This window comes from Peromyscus californicus, unplaced genomic scaffold (genome assembly GCF_007827085.1).
Source record: "Peromyscus californicus insignis strain IS unplaced genomic scaffold, ASM782708v3 Scaffold_9__1_contigs__length_137607984, whole genome shotgun sequence".
Taxonomy (NCBI): Eukaryota; Metazoa; Chordata; class Mammalia; order Rodentia; family Cricetidae; genus Peromyscus; species Peromyscus californicus.
The window spans coordinates 122,817,510-122,841,191 of NW_026294617.1; the positions used below are offsets into that span (position 1 = coordinate 122,817,510).

General features: G+C 38.8%; 1 protein-coding gene across 1 annotated transcript in view; it reads left to right on the plus strand.

Annotated features, from left to right (window-relative positions):
* Window positions 1–23,682, plus strand: part of Col24a1 (collagen type XXIV alpha 1 chain) — a 271,849-nt gene that overhangs the window by 197,755 nt on the left and 50,412 nt on the right. Inside the window, 8 exon segments of the mRNA XM_052731052.1 lie at window positions 2,440–2,493; window positions 3,018–3,071; window positions 4,336–4,392; window positions 7,020–7,073; window positions 9,880–9,933; window positions 10,042–10,095; window positions 14,746–14,799; window positions 16,523–16,630. Coding sequence (XP_052587012.1) covers window positions 2,440–2,493; window positions 3,018–3,071; window positions 4,336–4,392; window positions 7,020–7,073; window positions 9,880–9,933; window positions 10,042–10,095; window positions 14,746–14,799; window positions 16,523–16,630 — 489 coding nt within the window.

Consider the following 23,682-nt stretch of genomic DNA (forward strand, 5'->3'; position numbering starts at 1 on the left):
CCTTGCCTTACTGGGGTGAAGCTCAAATGGTTTTACTGCATTTTAGTGACAGCTTGTTGTCAGATCTTTGTTTGGGTGAATGCTGCCTGCTTCTCCCTCTAAGCAGAAGTTAGTATCATGGAAGAAGACTCACATAAGGATGGAAAAACACATAAAAGACAGACTGAAAAACAAATATAACCGAGGGACACATCCATCCCAACAGATGTGCAAATCATAGCAAGAATACTAGAAAACAAGCCACTTGGACACCTCCAAAACCTCAGAACCCCTCAAAATCTTAACCCAAAGATAACGAAATAGCTGAAATGTCAGAAAAAATTAGAATCTCCTACAAATGTTTAATGGCCACAGGAAGGCCTCTTTGTTCTTTGTTTAGTAAATACATTTTAATCTACCTCTTTCTGTCTGGCACTGACTAAATTTCTCTTATTTTTATGTTAGTATTTTCCCAGCATCCATTTAGAAATAGCCTGTAATTCCAGATCTTGTTTTCTTCTCAGGAAGAGTTGTTCTAAAGAATTTTAGATTTAAGTAGATTGTTGTTTTTTAAAGTCTCTTCTTCCTTTCTAACTGTGTCTCATCATATTCAGAGAATGTAGTATTTGATTCCTGCTTTGAGCAACTTTATTAAAATTGTGTTTGAGGCCGTAATATACTAAACATTTGTAAAGTTGTGTGTTTTCTATGGGTCTGTGAGCAAGAAATTCCACGTATTTCTATTATATTAAGCTCACTCACTAAGCTTCTCAAATCTGGGCACTCCCTTACTCTCCCACTGATTTCTAAAGAAGTTACCGAATCCTCCCCACGAACTTCACTTTTTGTAGGGCCCGTGTTCAGCGGAATATATCTTAGGTACGTTATATTCTTAAGTACACGAAGGTGTCTGGTCCCTGTTTTCATTATGCTTCACACATTTTTATTTCTCCGAGCAGCAGCTCCCATTTATCCATTCTCGAGCCAGCAGCCACCTTCAGTCATGCCTGCCTTTCTGGACACAGTTACCAGGCTGCCTCATTTAACCTCTAAGGAAATGCTGCTACTGTCTGGTACCCAGAACAAGCAGGGAAACAGGAAAAGCTTCTGACTCTGTTTCCAAATTAGTCAAGTTGACTCCCCCGGCCCTTCCTCCACCAGGGCCCTTCCTCCACCCAGCCCCTTCCTCCACCAGGCCCCTTCCTCCACTTGGCCCTTCGGTCTCTCTGTTTTAGAATTTGAAACTTCTCTGAAACCATTTGAACACCGGAAATGATCTTCTTCTTTGCATATAGTCACACCTAATTTTTGCCTCATATCACAAAATTTCGGTCCAGAAGCTCTGATTATCTTCCAGAATTAATTAAATTAAACTAATAAATCGCTTCCCACTCTGTCCCCCTTCCCTTCTCATGTCATTCATTCATCTTAATCTAGCCTAATCTTCGTAAAAAGCCTTAGCAATTTTCTTGTGTTTCTTTCGGTTAGTACTGTGACTGAATCATTGCGTTCCACTATAAAAATCCCCATAACGTCGTATAATGTCTGAATTCTTACTTATTTAAAATGGCTTTTCATAGTTCTTTCTCAAACTGAAATATGTTCCAATCCAAATCTCTCTAAATTTCCTGATTTGTGATTAATAATTGTAGCATGAACTTTTTTTAGAAATATAGCAAACTGTGCATTGTATGTGAGCTATAGTGAAGCAGCTTGGTCAGGTGTGACACTACACAGATACCCACAGCTGCTTAGTGTAATACACTGCAAATCACATACCTATTCTGTCCTTCGTTTTCTTACCTCCTCTTTGAGACCCAAACAGGAGAGTTCCCGTGCGAACTCTGATGATATGAGAACTAGGATATTCTTACTATCACTACTTCAGCTGTCTTTCAGCTGTCGGAGTCAACTTTTTAGTAGATTAGGAGCATTTCCTGATCAGTCTTTAATTTACATGGCTTGGTCATCTGTAAAATACTGATAAAAAACCATCTTATTATGGTAATGACACACACCTTGCCAGTATTTCTAATCCATCAACTTTGGCCTGCATTAAAGCCATGCTCCTGGGAGCATCTGGAACCATCTATGAGGATGAAGCCATTCTGAATCCCAAAGTCACACCATCAAACACTATCAGGTTCCACTTTCTGACACCCAGTGACCACAAACTTTGACAGACACGAACTGCATTTCCATGAGCCTTCTAGGGACCAGCAGTATTCCAATAAGTGAGCATGGCTTTTAATGGACACATGCCAGAAATGAGCCAGAAGCATTGTTTGTGGGACTTCTGCAGTTCAGAAGAAACACAGACAAAAACTGGGGGTGTCATGTTTATGTTTTCCCAATTATGCCAGGTAGAAAATCTAAGGTAAAGGTTTCAGAAATAGACACAGATGCTAAATGATTCAAACAATTGTTCATTTTCTCTCTCATATGTATTTTGATTTTTAGGGTCCATTAGGATTGATGGGACCTGATGGAGAACCCGGAATACCAGGATACAGAGTAAACATTTCTAATTTTAAATATATATTTTTTTATTCACAGGCAGGAAAGTATTTTTAGTTCATATTATATTCCAAATGTGCAAATTAAGATTCACTTTTCCTTTATTAAAACTTCATTATAAAAATGCATGCAAATAAAAAACATCATGCAATGAGATTAGACCCAATGTCTACATATCTCAAAAAACATCTGTACAGTTAGAATGGCCATTGTGGAGCTTCATGCTGGATTTTACACCTTCACTATCATATATCATATATACATCTAAAACTTAACCTACCACCAAAAAAATGAAAGTTCTAATAAATTTAAGAAAATAAGTAAAGTAAACCCTGTTATTTATGAAGGTTTGTTTTCCTTGACAAAGCATTGTGATGTATTTAATTCTCAACCTCTTATAAAGTGTGTCTTACTTTTCTTCTCAGGACACTGCAATGTCTAATAGCATGGGCTTGGTAGCATTATGTAGCACATGTCCATGTGCTCTGGAACTGTCTCTCTACTTGTTCCTCTTTTTATAGGGCCATCAAGGTCAACCAGGACCCTCTGGATTGCCAGGACCTAAAGGAGAAAAGGTGTGTGTGTGTGTGTGTGTGTGTGTGTGTGTGTGTGTGTGTATTTTAATTACGAAATTATGTATTAAATCTATGATTTCTTTCTAAATGAATGCTTGGAAATATTGCAAGAGATAGAAGAACCACTTTACAAGTTAGAAAATTTGCAGATTCTAGGAGTATATAAATACCAAGGAATTAAAATTCAAATAAATTATTAAAATATCTTTCATGGAGTAATTAAAGATTGAGGTGAGACAGTGTGTGAAGGTGCTTTGTGATACACAGTTTCATAAAAGCAAAATTATTTATTGAAAGAAGATGTGATGTACTGGATGAAATGACCATAGCATATAAATATTAACTTAGAGTTAAATTTCCGAATGAGTTAGTAATAAACTATAGCATTATTCAGTTTATGATTTAATTGAAAGTCTACATGTTGAGAAGATTCCTAAGATGCATTCTATGTAATTAAAACAGATTAATACTTCCAAGAACCATATACTGTATCAGGCTTTCTTTTTGGGCCACCAACCAGCTCCCAAATCACAACACAGAGATGTCCTATTAGTTATGACTGCTCAGCCTAGCTTAGACTCATTTCTGGCTAGCTTTTTTAACTTAAATTAAACCGTTTGTCTTTATCTACCTTTTACCTTGGGGCTTGTTACCTTTATTTCCGTATGTCCTACTCTGTGTCTGCTGGATGGCAGCTGCCTGCCTGGCCCTGGGCGTCTCCCTCTCTTTCTCCTTTGTCCTCTCCTCTCCTTCTTCTCCCGTTGTTCTTCTCAAGCCTAGATTTCTCCTTCTATTTATTCTCTCTGCCTGCCAGCCTTGCCTATCCCTCTTCTGCCTACCTACTGGTCGTTCAGCTTTTTATTAGAGAATCAGGTGCCTTAAGCAGCAAAATTAAACAAATGCAACATATCTTTACATAATTAAAGTAATGCAGCATAAACAAATGTAACACAACCTTACATCATTAAACAAATGAAGCAGAAACAATCGTAACACACCTTCACACAGTTAAAGTAATATTCTACAGCATAAACAAATGTAACACATTTACATAATTAAATACCCCACAGCATAAACAGATGTAACACATCTTTACATAGCTAAATATTCCACAATATACAAACTAGAACTGTATATAAAATACGATACACTTAAATTCTTAGCTATAACATTTCCACTTAAATAAAGTAAAAAACACATTAGAAAATAACAGAATATTTTGAGTGTACTTTCTTTGTTTAATAAATTGTTATTTTAATTTTAGGGATACCCAGGAGAAGATAACAAAGTCCTAGGACCTCCCGGGCCTCGAGGTGAACCAGTAGGTCTTTTCTAAAATTATTTTGGTCCCTCAGGATGGAATTCATTCAGAAGCTTTCAATGCTAATTATATCTTTTCAAAGTTTTATTTGATTAGTTTTATAACTTGGCTTTATAGTAAACCAATATTTATCTCCATACCATCTAAATAATGTAAAAATCTTAGATCTGAAAAAATACATTAGTCAGGAATCTTAGCCAAGATGTCTGTTTAAAAAATTAATTATGAAATCTAACTTTTAACATTCATGATAAATTTTTACAGAGATTGTCCAAAATAAATATATTTTAGATTTTTCATGGCAAATATTTCTTCAATTGTCAAGAACAGATTTGTTTCTGAAGTATTTTTATAAAAATCCAATCTATATATGTTTATAATAATTTACCCACAGTTGCCAAGTGATTTGCTAGCTTTAAGAACAAGTCATTAGAGTCAATTGCTTTTCAAGACTGTGGACCTATAGTCTTCAAATTCAGCATTTTAAAGAGAAACTGTAACTGTTGTTTTTAAAAAGTAGTTACTAGTGTAGTTTTGATATCTGAAAAACTAATTCTATGATCATTTAAGGCTAAAATAATATGTGAAGAATGTATGTAAACTTAAGTGAGTAAATAATACTTAGTTCACAGAAATAAGCACTTAGTTCACAGAAATAAACATATTGGTTATAGTTTCCTTTCTTCACATAGTATCATTCAAAATAAAGGATGCCGGAAGCATGGGATCAAAATGTATAGTCACAGTATTTTGATCTGGCTCTATGGCTACAATTGCCATTGATATTTTACTGTAGAAAAAAATATAGGGGCTGGAGAGATGGCTCAGAGGTTGGGAGCAGTGACTGCTCTTCCAGAGGTCCTGGCAATTCCCAGCAACCACATGGTGGCTCACAACTATCTGTAATGAGATCTGGTGCCCTCTTCTGGTCTACAGGCATGCATGCATGCAGACAGAACACTGTATACATAAGAAAGAAAGAAGAGAGAGAGAGAGAGAGAGAGAGAGAGAGAGAGAGAGAGAGAGAGAGGGGGAGGGAGGGAGGGAGGGAGGGAGGGAGGGAGGAGAGAGAGAGAGAGAGAGAGAGAGAGAGAGAGAGAGAAAGGACTTTTAAAAAAGAATATAGAAAATTCTAGAATGTTTGAAGTTAAGTTGAGACATTTCACATAGAGGCAATCTCTCTGTGCAAATATTTAAGTGTCGTTGTGAAATATGTCTTTGGAGGTTTTTTTGGAGGGGGGAGTTTTGAGACAGGGTTTCTCTGTGTAGTTTTGGTGCCTGTCCTGGATCTTGCTTTGTAGACCAGGTTGGCCTCAAACTCACAGAGATCCACTGGCTCTGCCCCCCAAGGGCTGGGATTAAAAGCGTGCACCACTGCTGCCCAGCCATGAAATATGTTTTAATCTGTCTAAACCACTTAGAGCAGCAGTTCTCAACCTGCAGGTCACAACCCCTTTGGGTCAGCCAGCCCTTTCATGGGAGTCACACATCAGATACCCTGTATATCAGATATTTACATTATGATTCATAACAATAGCAATATTACAGTTATGAAGTAGCAACTTCATGGTTGGGGTCACTACAACATGAGGAACTATACAAAAGGGTCACAGCATTAGAAAGGTTGAGAATCACTGACTTAGGGGGAAAGATATGAAAATTATATAAAAGTTATCCAACAAACAGAAAAAAATGCCAAGTGGAGAATAGTAGTATTTGTTTTCCCAGGTTTGGGAATATCAATCAAAGACTGTCTGCTAAAATATAATAAATACCTGTGCACTTAAAGTAAAATCAGTTATGGTGAGATTTCCCAGTAGACATGAGACAGGCATGGGACTTAAACCAGATACCCAGAATAAGATAGGATCAGAGCTCCTCTTTGCGTTATGCCTACTAGCTATTCATCTAGGAGTAAGGTGATTTTATCTATCAGTAGTCTATAATGACCAGTCTATAATATTTCCTGCTTTTCCAACTTATTTCAATTTAAGTTTCTGTTCAGACAGGAGGTTCTAGTATATGATAACTAATATTCTATTCAATTTTTAAAGATTATAATTTGAACAATTTATCATATCAAAAAATTTATATAAGTATTTAAAAAATAAGTCTTATTTTGTTAGTTTAGTTGAAGAAGCCTGTAAAGTTAAATGGAATTAAGTCTTACATAAATTTCAATCCATTTAACATTAAGAAAACTACAAGATTTATAATATGATATTTTACTCATAAAACTCAGCTTTATTAGACATCATTTCTTCAATATTTTTCATAGCAGAATCATTATGAGACTATATTCATATAATTCTGTTTAGCAATGAACCTCATACTAATTATATCTGTGTTATAATTTGTTATATTAGTTCTAATAACTGAATATAAAAGTTTTGAAATCATATGACAACTGTGTATAAATTATTAAGTTAATTGATTAAGTTTTAAATTCTGTAGCACTTTTGATACCACTTGAAATTCAACCATTTTCAGTTGCATAGCAGACTTAAAGAATTCACTGTACATTGATGCCTATATTTTTGGCAAAAGAATAAACCACCCTAATTGTAGCATCTGCACTCAGGAATTACAGCCATAAAACTGACTGTCTTTGTGTGTACTCTCTGTAGGGGCCAATGGGAGAACAAGGAGAGAGAGGAGAGCATGGTGAAGAAGGCTATAAGGTAATCACTGGAAGCTACAAACCTTGCTTTAAATTTGAGTAGAATTTCCTTGAAACTATATTCAGTTTCAAACAAAAGGAAACACCCTGAAATAACGAGCCATGCATTCTGTTCTGGATCAAGAGGTCACCTAGCTCTTTCTCCTGTCTACCATTGGCTTCTTCCCACCATTGCATTTTTCTCATCACAGTGATGTCACCTGTGGAGTTATCACCAGGGAGGCTTTCCCTTCTTACACCGATGTAGAACTAACTATTTTGCCTGCCCTACCTAAAGTAGATCTATAGCTATCACTTTATCATGCGTCCTTGTTTCCATCATGGTACTGAAATGTTATCATTACCTTCTCACTTTTTATTTGTTTTTATTTATTTATTTTTTTTTTTTTTTGGTTTTTCGAGACAGGGTTTCTCTGTGTAGCTTTGCACCTCTCCTGGAACTCACTTGGTAGCCCAGGCTGGCCTCGAACTCACAGAGATCTGCCTGGCTCTGCCTCCCGAGTGCTGGGATTAAAGGCGTGCACCACCACCGCCCGGCTTGTTTTTATTTTTTTTTATTACCAGTCTTCACCCACCAAAATGTCAGGCCTAGGAGGATAAGAATATTGTCCATCTTTTATTACAACATCCCAATTTCTAGGATGCAGAATCCCTGGTAGCTAGTAGAAGTCCCTAAAGACTTGTTGAAGAAATAGATTTGGACTCATGTTCCTGTTGATGATGTTTTATCTCTTGCCTGCCATCTCTTGTCTCTTTGTCAATTTCCCTGTCACTTTGGTCTTATTTCTTTGCTCACCAGCTCCTCTACCTGCTCCAGCATTACATAATTCTTGCTTACAGAGATTCTGCCATTTATAGTTTGTCTCTAACTTTCCTCTCATCGGACTCAAACAGCAGCCTTGCCCTTTGTAGCCCTATAATATTGTTTATAGGTCACTCAACACATTTTACTGTCTTTTGTTACTGTACTTTTACTAGTTGTTTTTTTTAATTACATGGTGCCTTAGCTCCCCAATTAGAATCTAAGCTTCGTCTATCTTGTAAAATATTTAGTTGGAAACCCAACGTATAATTTGCTTTTAATAATGAACTGTGGGCTACTTGACCCAATGCATCTCTGTCTCAAGGTTAATGCACTGTGATCACTACTGAAAGGCAGATTTAGATTAGCCAAGTTGATTAGACAAGCAGGTAGACAGATAATTGCCATTATTAAACTGATCCTCTCAAAATGTCTTTTGTCTGAATTCTTTCAATAACTAGACTCCCTGTCCCCAGCTATAGCCCCCCCCAAATCCACTTACCAATTGTGTCATGTAAATCTCTGTTTCCCACACTTTCCCCTCTACCAGGAAGTCCTCACTGTTTCACCTTGAAGGCGGATTCTCTGAGGCTGAATTTGTCCCCACTTGGCTTATACAATCGCATGGCCATTCAGCTCATCCCTCCACTAATATCATCAGACAGAATTCACCACTTTCCTTATGCTCTTTCTCAAGATTTTACAAAACCCTTCTCTGTATCACATTTAAGTTTTGCTGCATCACAAGAAGGGCCATTGTCAGTGTTTACCAAGATATACCAGAGTAGGAAACGAAACTTCCAGAAACTGGTTTAGCATTGGTGAGAACTGTGCCTTGACTTCATAGAGTCCAAAGAGGCAGTTGGTGACTATGTGGTCATTGTGGAAAGGCCTCCCTACTATTACAAGCCAGGGAGGCAGCAAAGTTGTGGTTGACTGTAGCTAGGGTTTTCCTGCCTGGCCCACAGTCAGGACAAATCTCTCTCACCTGCCAGTCTCACGGCCACTCAGACCCAACCAAGTAAACACAGAGACTTATATTGCTTACAAACTGTATGGCCATGGCAGGCTTTTGCTAACTGTTCTTATATCTTAAATTAACCCATTTCTATTCATCTATAAGTTGCCACGTGGCTTGTGGCTTACCGGCATCTTCACATCTTCTCATGGCAGTGGCTGGCAGCCTCTCCTCTGCCCCAGCCTTCCTGTTCCCAGAATTCCCCTCTCTCTAGTTCCGCCTATACTTCCTGCCTGGCTACTGGCCAATCAGTGTTTTATTTATCAATCAATCATCCACAGCAGTTGACCATCACCATCCTGAGCTTTGTAGCTGGCTCAGACTTTCTGGGGATCCTTAATATAGTGTCTTAGTTAGGGTCTCTATTGCTGTGAAGAGACACCATGATCATGGCAACTCTTACAAATAAAACATTTAATTGAGGTGGTGTCTTATAGTTTCAGAGGTTCAATCTATTACCATCATGACAGGGAGCATGGCAGCATCCGGGAAGACATGGTGCTAGCTACATCTTGACCAGATGGCAGCAGGAGGTCAACTGACAATCACACTGAGGGAAGCTTGAGCAAAGGAGCCCTCAGATCCCCACCCCCACAATGACCCACTTCATCCGACAAGGCCACACCCACTCTAACAGAGCCATGCCTCCTAACAGTGCCACGCCCTTTGGGGGCCATTTAAAGTATAAAGACTCTTTTTCCACATCATACCACATTTACAGGCTTCAAAGATTAGGCACCATCCTAATCCACCATCCAGTCCTCTGCATTAATTCACATTTTAAAACAAAACCAAAAAATACTATATTTGTCCAACATAATATACCAGATTCATCAAAATACTTCTCAACTATATGTTCTATCCTATTTCAAAGAAGGCTCTATATTTAAATTAAGTTCTAGAATACTCTGCTTCCATTTTAAGTAATAACAGTCTAGGTCACATGACTGAGCTTACTTGAATTAATAGACTCTTTTCCATTCCTAGGGCCATGTGGGTGTGCCGGGACTCAGAGGTGCCACTGGACAACAAGGGTCCCCAGTATGTTGTGAGAGTATTCTATAATTCCAACATTTAAAGAAAATCACATTAATACAGCTCATGTCTTATTTGCTTTACATGAGATTTCTCTCTTGACTCCTATTACAGGGTGAACCGGGCGACCAGGGTGGACAAGGCCTGAAAGGAGAGAGAGGATCTGAGGTAAGTGAGACTTGTTGGCGTAGGAAAGTGGGCACACAAGTGACACTGTTTGTTATTATATCAAATAGCCATCCTGAGTGGAGATCACTGTAGGCCCCTTGGGGACCAGGGGGTCAAATCTTATGCCAAACCATGACTGAGTAACTTATATCTTTTGACTAGGATCTAAATTGCTCTTCACCTGTCCTGGCCCTGTAAAAATCACTAAGGATATCCCCAAGGTAGTTTCAAATGGAAATATCAGCACTGTAGAGTGAAAACTATGGAACAAACAGACCCAGGTATAGAAGTTACATATAAGGAAAGCCCCGGCATGTGTAAACTACGCTGAGAAGTGGAGACAGGTGGGCCCCTTAGCAAGTTGTAGGTCAATGGGGGAGGGGTATTTCACAACCACCTCTAAGACCAGCTCCATAGAATCAAATGCCCTCTTCTGGCCACCATGGGCAACTGTCCTTATGTGCACATACCTCCACACAGATAACTTAAAAGTAGGATACACATATGCATAATATTAAAATCAAATACATCTGTTTTTTAAAAGTGAGCACAGCCTGAGGAACAATACTCAAAGTTGTCCTCTAACTTACACATGTATGTGCTCATGCACCTGCACACACATATGCATTTACATATGCACAAGCACACACACACACACACACACACACACACACACACACACACATACACTAAGTAAAGAAGGATTAGTAAATAGTTACTGGCCTGGATGGAGAAAAAGAAAGGCAGAGAAACTTGATAGCCTCCACTTTCACTTAGCATTTTTAACACATACAATGGAAAAAGTTGTGGAACAAGCTATAAGCTCATAGAACTACGTGTTACCCAAGAATGCAGAGGCTTATTCAGGTTTTATCCTGAAGTGCCTAATGTTTTCTAGTTAAAACTTTCATGTTTATTGGGTTTTCTTTTTCTTGTTTGACATATCTCTTGAAAAATAAACTTTCTGGTTTTTATTAGTATCTGTTAAAATTATAGCAATGAAAATCAAATTCTCTTATGGGACAACTGCCTTCCAGTGAGCTGGGGAGCTGTCCCTATGTGCTAGAGCGAAAAGGAGTTGCAGCCATGCCTTGCCTCTGCATGATCCATGGAAACCAGTTGCTCTCTGCTCTGGAGTGTGCTGGCACATGCTGTCCAACCACACAATGTAGGACCTCTTAGAGTTTATGCTAGCATTAATTGCTACAAGAATAGCCATGATTATGCATTAGTCACTAAGGACTCCTTTGGTGGCCAGATGAGTCCTGTCCAATTGCTGTCTTCTTGTTTTTGCAAAGCTTTATTTTTTAGATTTGGAAAATGGACCCTTAAAAATCATCTGGACAGCGATCTTGTTTGCGAAATGAAGAAATTTAAATCCCGGAGAGATTATGTGTTACCTAAGATCACAGAACTAATTAGCAACAGAACCAGAAACAACTTAATTTCCTGAGTCTCATTAGTGTACAAAAGCAACAGCTTTGAAATCTTCTGTTAATTATAAATTTTTTATAAATTAAAATACAGTTAATCCTAACTTACTAATGAATTCATTCACTGGGCATGGGAGAGTGGGTTCCTCTAGAAAGAAGTCAGAGCAAAGGAAAACCACTCTATCTTGCAAAGATTCTTGTGATGCAAATATAAGTGAAAGCTCCTGTGAGCCTCAAAGCCGAGGAGGACTCAAGCCAAAGCCTTCTTTTCCTCTCAGCACAAACCTTCTGGGTTTTAGTGAATGGCAATTTTCTTGGTTAAAAAAGAACAGGGGGACAATAGTTCTTGCAGAAAGCCCTGAATTTGTGTTTGCTCTCTAAAGTTGATCACTCAAAGGAAGTTGGAGCTAGCCAAGTGTTGTGATAACTATCCTTGAGACTTTTTTAAAAACAACAAAATCAAAAAATATTAAAAAAAAAAAAAAAACAAGGTTTCAATTAATGGAGAATCTCAAAATGTCCTTTGTCACAAGAACTACATCACCTTCTCTAGTCAGAGAACCAGTGGAGTACCCAGGAATGGAAGGCTTCCAGAATGGTTCCTTATGGTCTATTAGGTGTATTTTTCAATGCAATCAAAGCAAAGGGGAAAATGTACCCTGAAAAAGCTTCCTACAGAGTCATTTGCCTTTCTATTTAAGGACATCCCATCTGTGCATTTATGAAGGACTTATATTCAAATAAAATAAAATGAGTAAGCTAAGTCTGATGCCACAGAATATGTCTACTTTATTATATTTGGATTTGGAGGGTTAATTGGAGTGTGACTGTTTCCCTTCATAAAGTAATAACCCAGTTACTCATCCAGTGAGAGCTTACACAGCAGCATATTTCCTTCACCTGAGACCACATCTAAGTTTCTACTGGGCAGACCACTCTGTGCAAGAGGAGTATTTATTAGTGCTTAGCTCTTAGTTATGAAACTAGTAATGCTAGTTTTAAGACATTTTAATATACCAGTTCTCATAATAAAATATAATACAGTACAAGAATCCCTTTATCTGGGCTTCTATAACTAAGTACCATGGAATACATAGCTTGTAAATAACGGAGTTTCACTCTGGAGGCTGAGTCCAAGGTCAGGATGGCAGCATGGTCGGGTTCTAGTGAGAGTGCACCTCTAGGTTACAGGATGCCAACTCCTCACTGTATCCTCACTAGGAGAGAAGGGGACTGGGGAGCCCACTGAGGTCTCCTTTAGATGAGCACTAATCCCCTCTAAACCTTATCACTTCCCAGAGGACCAGCCTTTACACTTCATCACTAAGGTCGGAATTTCAACGTGTGAATTTGGAGAGCACGCAAACATTTAGTCCATAACAAGAGCAATGTTCTGCATGTATTGAAACCTCCATTGCAAGATAATATGGCCTTTCCAGCTTCCCTGCCTTCTTGCAGTTAAAATGACAATAACTATAATAAAGAAATTCTTCTTAGTCTAAATAATCCAAGACAGAGGCCAGAATCTTGGTATTGGTTAAATACTTACTTGTCAATGGGTGGATATTGCCATGACTACCCTTCTAGCATTAGTAAAACAACCTTTTAAAATGTCTCTCATATCATAAAACTCCCTTAGTGTTGTGCTAGTAATAACTGCTTTTAATGCCCATCCAAGTCTAAAGAACATTCTAGTTGTGATAAGTCTTTAGATATAGCCCTTGGAATACAGCATTTAACTTCTGAAATAATCTCCAACCTAAGGATCATCTTCAAATGTAATTGACTGTAATAGAGCCTGAATCTTCTTGTTTGTGTTTTGTTATTTGAATGTTTGAAGCACATACATAAAAATGTGCTAGAAGTAGAATTTTATTTGTATTCTTTATAATAGAACTTAACATCTGTCCTGAATGTCCATCTCATGTAGTAGTAGACCGCTAAATGATGGGAATCTAATTGGTTAACTGCCTCTAAAATACTCAAACATGCTGCATTTGACATACAGTGTTTCCCATTTGCTTTTTTCTCTCAAGACTGCAGTAGCATTCTGGGTTGCCATAGTCAGGAAGATAGTGAGAAGGTGACTTTACTCTTCAGGCATCCTTCACACATCCACCAAAATGCATGTCATCCTTTGTGGTCCCCAACACGCCATAATCCTACTGTGCTGGCCCCACCTAGGATGAGAATCACTGGCTGAAGTTATATGAACCATGTTTGCATGAGTAACTTTCTGAGTCTTGGGATTACTCAGTGCATACCACCAAGCCCAGTTAAACAGTTGAATGTTCTCTTACAGAAGATTCCTTTTCCTCTATGGTGACATGCACGATGTATCTTCTCAAATATTTAAGGCTATCTTCAAAGGTGTAACATCTGAAATGATTATTCATGTATATGTTGTTAAACTGTAGCTTCAGCATGCTAGCCTTAAGAACTTACCATCCCAGGCTAAAACAATCCTGTCTAGGGTAACTTCAAATGATCTCTGAGAAGTATGTCTGGTAATGACATGATTCTTTTCCTTATTTGTACACCAGGTCACTGTTTTCCATGTTTTTCATCTGAAAATAATTTGAGGATATCATGAGAACAATGGAATGATTTGCAAGGGCTGACTCTCTAACTGTCCTGGCAGACCAGTTACTGTTGAATCAATTAAGACTTAAAACATCTCACACATGGAAAAACAAACAGGCCTTGAAAAATAAATACCTATTTTATTTTTTTTGCAAGTGTTCTTTATGCTTCCATGGAAGCACATTTTGGCTGTTGGTTCACATCCATCACCACACAGTTAGTGTCTTGTGACCAGGAACTTTGCCTCTGAATTCTAGCATGTAACAGATGCCATGATACATGATACTCAATAAATATCTACTGAAGTTAGCCACTTTTAAAAGGAGGCATAGACCCTGCCTGAAAGCAAGGACATTCACAAAACAGTGCCTTTTTAGAACTATGATTTGAATTTTTAAACCCAAATTCAGAGCAAAAAGGAAATTCATAAGTGATCTGTTCAAATTCTCCCACTTTCAATTTTCCATGATGGAAGTGGCCCCACCCCCACCCCCCAGGAGAGATAAATGGCCATTCCAGTGATAGACAGCTGGTTATGTATGCTTCTGTGCCTTTCAGGCCTTAGCACTCTCTCCCATGGCTTGTTTAAGTCAGCCTGTTTCTACCTATTAACAACTGTGCTTTCCATTGTCAGGGTCCGAAGGGGAAAAAAGGAGCTCCTGGTCCTTCTGGGAAACCTGGCATTCCCGTAAGTAACAGACCTCTTTTATCTTTCTTGTTTTTCTAAGCAGAATTGACAACTTTAGCAAGCAGAATAGTTTGGGGCCAGTTATGTCATGTTGGATAAATCAGATGCTCTTGAAAAAAAATTCAAACCCATACTGGAACACAGAGGGAACAAAATATGACCACTAACTCAAAACCAAACTTGCTGTTTAAATCTAAGTCCCTGCAAGTGAGGGATGCTATTTTCCTGTGTTATGGAGCCCTCCCTGTGGACACTTACTCTTCTCTCTTGGTGAACCACTGTAAACAGGGACTTGGAAACACGACCAAGTGAGTGGTAACAAAGGTCATAGTCAAGTGTAATTAAAAAGACATGAGCTGGGTTTTAATTGGAGGACTCAGCTTCTCCTTCTCCTGGCAATTAGAGCAGACAGTCTTAGAGAGAAAAGCAGTCCTTAGTACCAGAAAAAAGATGAATTTTACCCACGCATCGTGTCATCCTCTAGCTCCCGGGTAGGCATGTGCTGACTGATTAGTTAGCAAAGAGAATGCTTGTGATGCTGCCCAGCCAAGACTTGCTTTCACCAGCCTGCATTGGGACAAAGGGAAAAAACGATAAATTGTAATTACATTCATGTCAAAGACCCTACAAATAAAACCCAATTGTTCAGGGCCAGCCATGATGGTGAAGGCCTTTAATCCCAGCACTTGGGAGGCAGTGGCAGGGAGATCTTTGAGTTTGAGGGCAGCCTGGTCTACAGAGTAAGTTCCAGGACAGCCAGAGCTATTACACAGAAATACCCTGTCTTGAAAAACAAAACAAACAAACAAAAAACAATCAATCATTCATTCAAGAGTGGAAACAAGATATTCAGGCCTATCATCAGTCATATGACTGTCTGACTTCAAGGGAAACAAATCGCATCACAGTCTTTATTCTTGGGGAACCCATGGTGCAGGGTGTTTGAGAAGAGCCTGACGCCTGCATCTCCAGCTCTCTGGTGTCCATCTCTCATCTTTTCTTGACAGCTAGAGAAAGATGGACTGACACAGTGAGAAATATCAAGGAATCTCACTGAGGCTCAGGAAGTTACACAATAAATTGCTGATTTGCTTTCATTTTTGTTTAGAGAAAGTTTTCTAGGGCACTTGGACTGAAACCATATTTGAAACTTATGGATGTGAAGTAAATGTTGTGCTGTGGAGTATAGCTGGAGAGTTTTCTCGGGTCCCGCCAAGCCCCGGCAGTCCGACAGCCCACTTATAAAATAAACACACAGATGCTTCTATTATTTAAACTGTTTGGCCTAATGGTTCAGGCTTCTTGTTAACTGTTCTTATATCTTAAATTAACCCATTTCTATAAATCTGTACCTTGCCACGTGGCTCGTGGCTTACCAGCATCTTCACATGCTGCTTGTCGTGGCTGCGGTGACAGTGTCTCCCTCTGCCTTCCTGTTCTCTCAGTTCTCCTCTCGGTTAGTCCCACCTATACTTCCTGTCTGGCCACTGGCCACTCAGCATTTTATTTATACAGAGTGACATCCACAGCAGTGGAGTTATAGCCTAGATCTGTTTAGAGAACGTTTTAAGGCAACTCTCTTATGGACATATATACTAAATCACTAAAAAATAGAGGCAATTTTATCTTGGGGCAAGGTCCAGAAATATAAAACCTTTTCTACACCAGGAAATGTCATCTGCCCAATATGTCTCTGTAATCAAAATAATTTTTAATTACCAAGGGACGTCCAGGCCTTCCTGGGCCAAAAGGCTTGCAAGGATACCATGGAGTAGATGGCATGTCAGGAACCCCTGGGAAACCTGGGCTCCTGGGAAAACAAGGACTTCCTGTGAGTACTGCAAATGCATGTATGCTCCCTATTTCCTGTGCATTGATATCTTTTTAAGGACCATGGGGATTGGGGTTATCTTTCTCATTTCAGATATTAGCTCAGATTAAGTCAATCATTTCTCTCATTGTTATTTTGGAATTGTACTAATGATTTTCAAATATGTCAGTAGGTACATTCTCTTGGATATTTTATACCTAGTAATCCATAGTAGCAATTTATGTATTTTTGTACATGTAAAAGTTTAAAAGTAAATAAATAAAGTATAAAGAAGCTCCATTTTGTGGCTCCATAACCAGGCTATGTTTTGTGTTCATCAAATGTCCTCAGCCTTCTTTGGAACATTTTGGTCTTGGCGGTACCTCAAGTAGGTTCTGCCCAGAATAATTTTCCCTTTGCTTTTACAGCCCTAGTATTTTCAAGAATTGCATGGATATTTCCTGCATTCATTTAAGGGTGACACAATGATACAAATTCATTCTTGTTTTAAATGCAAATTTCTAGCTTATTCTATCAGACAATTTAAAACCATGTATTTTTAAAGAGTTATTTTTAATAATGTGTGTGTGTATCTGTGTGTGAGTATATGGTCATGGGTGCAGGTACCTGAAGAGGGCATCAGATCTTCTGGAGCTGAAGTTACAGGAGGTTGTGAGCTGCCTGATGCAGCTGCTGGGAACTGAACTCCAGTCTTCTACAGGAGCACCAAGCATTCTTAACTGCTGAGCCATCTCTCCAGCCCCCAAAACCGTATTTTTGTCTTCACTCAATCATGTTCTCTTTTCCTTTTATTAGTGTCCACCTAATCCAGATATGTTTGTCATCTCAGGTTGTATTTTCACTTAAAACATTAAAAAAATTAACTGTCTTCTTCCAAAAGCCCAGTAAAATTGATCTTTTTAAGTTTCCATTATTGGATATGGCTATCCATTGATTTGTTTCTCTTTTCTTAAGTAATAAATCAATCCTAGTTGTTTATTTACATCTGGCAAGGCAGTGTTCATAAACCCAAGCCCATATTAATATTCTTCTTTCACTACAGTGAGTTACCTCATACAAAAACAAAAAGAAACTGAAACTATTACCTATTCAATCTAAATTTTTGAGAAATAAATATGTACTCAGGATCTGTCTGAAAAGATGAATATTTTTAAGGAGTTTTTTAAACACCGTTTCTATTCGTTTTGGAGGAAACACATCAGAACATCAGATTAAGACCTAGACAGATGTGACATTGAAGGTGAATATTTAATTAAAATAAATATTTTATATTCTTCTGACAGTAGTTATCTGGCTAAAAAGGACTTTCTTCCTCCTCCTTTTCCTCCTCTTCCTCTTCTTCCTCCTCCTTTTTCCTCTCTTCTTCTACCTCCTCCTTCTTCTAACATGATCTTACCATGTAGCCTGGATTGCCCTCACACTCAACCAGCCTTTTGTTTCAGTCTCCCTAGCACTGGGATATAATGAGGCATTATAGGCATATGACACCACACCCACCACCCCAGAGGACCTTCTTCTGAGATCCCAGTCTAAAGGAGTATTTGTGTACTGTGGCTTCAGCTTTCCTCTGGAAAGGCTGGGTTTTGCTTTCTCCGGTGCTCAGTCACACAGTAATTGACCAGAGGTCCCTGTGAATAAGCTTTGGAGATGCGTCATAGAAGACACCTCTCACCATATGGTAGGGTTTTCCTCCAGGAGAATCTGCTTTCCCTCAGGGGGTTCTGGTCTGGGAATTGGCTCTGAATCTAAGAACTGACTGAGAATCTCAGTTCAACATATATCTATAAGACCTACATGTTTTCCAGTTTAACATCAACATATTCTAGTAAGCCATAACATATTTGGTTGATTATGTGGGTTCCTATGTTAAGTTAAACATCGCCACAGATCTGTACAGATCAAACCATTCTGATTCCACAAAGCTGTGGCTCCATGAAGTAGCTGTTTCTACCTTTTCTCTGATAACAGATTGCTATCCTGGGTTCTACTATTAAGGCATTCCAAAGCTCCCATTTAACAGAGACACAACTCCAGGGCACTTCTGAACATCCTGATAAAGAATATTCTCTGGCCCTTTCCAGTGGAATAGTGGCTAATTCCAATTACATACAATAAATGCATCTCCATGCTTCTGTCTACCTCAGCCTTTGAACCCTTCATACAATACAGTAGGGAAACTAGCATTCAACCTCATTGACTGCAGGTCACAGTGAAATCTAGGCTTCAAATTGCCAATCCACCAGATATTAATATTGCTCTCAGGTGTGCCTGCATGTCCTTATTCATGTTCTACATACTAACTGATTTTATTATATAAATAAGAACAACCTATTTGAAAGTTATAGTCTAATACAGCTAAAAAATTTTTCAGGTAATTTTCTATTGTGATTCTATTGGATTTTCAAGTAGATGATATCTTTAAATAGTGGCAAACTTACCTCATATTGATTTCTTTTCTAAGTTCTCTGGTACCCTCTATGCTATTCCATCAGGAATAGCAGGAAATTGATGCTCTCGTGGAGGTAATGCAGCTTACATTTCTCCACTTGGAGCATCTCCATCTTCAGTCCATCCCCCTTGTCCTGCATTATTTCTTGGTTTCCATAGACACCTTAGTTTTCTTCTGCTGATTCAAAAGTTGCCTGTCTTTGCCTGTTGTCCATGTGGCAGTAATAGTGAACTTAATAATCAAGCACATGTGTGTTTAATCTGTGCTCTACTGATCATACCACTGTCTGTAGCTTCCTTCTAACACAAGAGGTGGAATGTGTCTGAAGTATGTTTGTCTCTCTAAGACTCTGCCCTCCATTGCTTCTTCATGGTGCCTCAGATTTTGACTATTAGGTATTATGCGCTTACTTCCTGTTTGTATTCTCTTCCTTTCCTACATTTTTAATTAAACTACCCAAGCACCAATATTTTCAGTATCCTTTCTAATAAAACCATCTACTTTGTAAGGCAGCCCACTGAGCTCTTAAATGATAAAAGATATCACTTTTACTCATGTTTATAAGACACATTCAGCATTGTACTGGAGAGTCTACCAAACACAGTAAGGTTCCAGCCAGGACAGTAACAAGAAACAGAAGTCATCTAGATGATAATGGAAGGAAAAAATTGTCTTTATTTGCACATAACACAATTATCCACATAGAAAATCCAGGATTTATTAAAGAAACTAGTTTAGCAATGTTGCAAGGTAGATGAGCCATACACAAAATTGAACTTTTACACTTGTGTGTTGTTTGATGGCAGAATTCTGAGAAAAGCACTGTTTGGGATTCCATCATTATGAACCATCATAGACTGTACTTACATAAACTATAATTGGGCAGCTTACCACAGCCTGTGCTATGTGGTGTAGCCTTTGCCTCTATTTGTACATCATGTTACACTACTGACTATTGTTGGCTTGATATCGTAACACTACGGTGGTTATTTATGTAGTTGAACAGCGCTAAACGTAGAGAAGTACACGGAAAATGTGTAAAGTATTTGTTTAAAATGGGGGACTGGATTAAAACGCCAACAATGTCAACAACCTGTAGCTTAAGTTTTCCTGCCTGGCCCACAGTCAGGACAAATCTCTCTCACCTGCCAGTTCCACAGCCACTCAGACCCAACCAAATAAACATAGAGACTTATATTGGTTACAAACTGTATGGCCGTGGCAGGCTTCTTGCTAACTGTTCTTATATCTTAAATTAATCCATTTTCATAAATCTATACCTTGCCACATGGCTCGTGGCTTACCGGCATCTTCACATGCGGCTTGTCATGGTGGCGGCTGGCAGTGTCTCCCTCACCCAGCTTCCTGTTCTCTCAATTCTTTTCTCTGTTAGTCCCGCCTATACTTCCTGCCTGGCCACTGGCCAATCAGTGATTTATTTATTGACCAATCAGCAACACATTTGACATACAGACCATCCCACAGCAACAACTCTCTGACCTGGGGACGGTTTTGCCATTGCCATGGGTCTGAGGCACTGAGATCCTTGACATGGCCCTGCTCATGTCAATACAACAAATTCACTTAGGGCTTCCTCTGCTCCCCACAGAGGACTCTACTCTGGAGCTACTAACGCTAGTGCACAGTTGTCCGAGGCAGCAGTGGTGTCGATAGTGCCCTGTGTTCAGCAGCAAGCATGGTGCGGGTCTCGGTGCCCACACTTTGACTTCCTGACTACCCTTTGATTTTCATACTTTTAAACCTGATTTTCATTGTTTACCTGTGATTATGTGAGTTACAATGGTCTTTTTCCCCTCTAAATTATCCAGGGTCAAGTTCTGGTATTTACAGGTAAAGTTCTAAAACAGAAATCCAATAAAATGACCCAAAGAGCACTGCGGTTTAGTATGTGGAGAGCATTGGCAACTTCGGCAAAGAACCATTTGGTCTGATTAGCGAACTGGACCACTTGAGGAGAGAATGGAGAATGAATGACATGTCAAGACGGTCAGACCATCAGATCCTTCAGTGGAGAAGCTGAGTTCTGGATGAGAAAGCTGGATAGTAACTAGAGATAAACTGAAGGTCAGAACTTACCTCTAGTGAGACATTCTGAGCATGTTTAAACCCTCATGAGAATGGCCTCAAGGTTGAAGATCTAATGGAGAGAAAAAAGAGTCTGGGGTGAATTAATTGAACAACAAAGCATGCATAATCTATGTCCACTTCTTAAATTACTCTAATCTCAGAACAACTTTTAAAAAGAGATTTGAGCCACACATTCCTTTATATGTGATCAGCACAGACAGCTTATTGAAGTTGATGATTTAAAAAAACTAACATGAATTATAATAATATAAATACTGCTACAATATACCTCCCAGGGCTGTGAAGTTAAGTGACAGCTGATATTACCATTAGAAAGCAATTAAGTAGGCATCAGATCATAGCTATCACCTACTACTTTTTAACATTTTCACAGGATATGTTGGAAAATTTTTACATGTATAGTTAGGATGCTGGGATGCCCTGAGCATTAAAACATGAATATCTATCAAAATAAAAATAAATTAACATTCCCTTATAGACTGTGCATTGCAAGCCCAATGTTTGCACATCTTTGGAGCATTTATGAAGATGGAAGTGTTTTCCTTAAATATCTCTGCTCTCTACAGAATATTTTATATGAAATTAAGATTGTCATGCTTTTTAAAGAATACACTTAAATGAACTGAAATATTCAGTGGCTACCTGGTCATTAGCGCGAGTAATGTCCAAGAGAATAATTTCTAGAACAAAAGTAAAGCTACTGGGTTTTTTAAGCTATTTTGGAGGAAATAATATCATTGCTAAATACAAGGAAGATTTCTGAAGTATTTTCAACCAAGAATAAGGACATCTTTCCATTGGCCTTTTTTTTAAATCATGGCACCATGGTGTTCTTTGGCTTACCTTTAAAGACTGCTGGGTTTATCCACTTAGAAAAATATTTGTTCTAGGGTTTGTAGCATTATGCAACTGCCTAGTTTTCCTAAACAATGTTCTTTTTTCTTTCTTTTCTTTTTTAGTTTTGATGTGGCCATGGATTTAAGAATTCCTGGCATCTTCACTCTGCAGTTTCAATGTTTTTCAAGGTCATGTGACCGTAGCTGAGGGATAGATACTAGGGAGGCTCAAGTTGCCTTTGTGAATTTCCTTTTGCTCAGATGAGTGTTCTGAGGCCAGACAGTTTAGCACATCTGTAGCAAATGAGTCTACCATGCTGTTTTCATTGAGTTGGGCTTCTGTACAAACACAGTACCTCAATCATTTAGGAAAAAAAACTTTTCCTTGAAAAAATCATAAATCCATTTGTCACCAAAATGAAGACTTACCAGCCTTTTTTTATTATTACTTTTCTTGCTATGCTAATAAAACTGGTTTTTGGAAAGGAAGAAATGAAACTAACAACTTATTTTAGGACAAATCAAGGCCCTTTCAAGCCTGATTTTGCCACTCATCAGGTGAACCTGTGTCTAATGTTGTCTTAAAAGAACACTGAGAATCTTGAGTTTCTCTTCTGTGGCTGGTACCCCAGCACTGTATAAGAGGAAAAGCACACTTCAGCAACCCACCCCTGACCACCATGGGAGCCTGGGTCCTGAGCACCCGCAGCCCTGCTGCCCATCTGGTCACTTGTAACCTATGACCCAGTCACACTCAACTTTTGTTCCTAAGAGGATGCTGTTCTGCCTTTAAGTGTTTTAGAGAAATACACTTGTGATGGACAAGTCTCTGCTGGGCAAATCCTGTCAACTCTTTGTTATGAAAGGCTGCTTATCCAGTTCGGGCTTGATCTCATTAGAACTCTCTCCCTCTTTTGCTATGCTGCTTTCATTGGGCAGATTTCCTGCTCATTAGGATCTCTTCCAGGACAGAACTCAGATGGTGTGCTAGCTTATTAGCACCAAAGTGAAAGATTTGCAGAAGGAGAGAACTTTCCTAGTTGGATCTTCAGTGGACCCCACCCCATCAGATACAGCTCATACTCCATGGAATGGCGTTCCTTCGGAATCTGGCCTCTGTTTACTTTGCCAGCCCGACATTCTGCCCTGCTCTTCATGAGTACTGCTCACTTCAAGCAAAATAACAGCTAAGTTATCAGTGTTTACTATGTAACAGACACTGTTCCAGTGCTGATTCTATGTTAAGGTATTTAACCCCTATGAGGTCAATGTGGCTATTATCTCCAGTTTACCAGAAGGAAGCTGAGACCCGTAAAGACTAAGAGCTTGCCCAAGATCACACAGTCAACAAGCACAGGAACCAGAATTCAAAACCAAGAAATCTAGTGTCAGCACCCTGCTCTTCACAATGATGCTCTACCCCACGAAGTGTGCTTACTTTCTAAGCTACTCCTCCCAAATGCTCTCTACTCCTCTCCTCACCTTCCATGCATGCCATTTATTCCCTCGGCTTAGAAAGTTCTTCCACCTTTCCATTTAACTTTATGACGAATATTTTCTTAGCCTTTCAGGACTCAATACAAATTTAATCTAACTTTAAATGAGAGTCCTATCTTCTCAGAACTTCAGTATACTCAGGGTGCTTTCTCCAGCAGAGC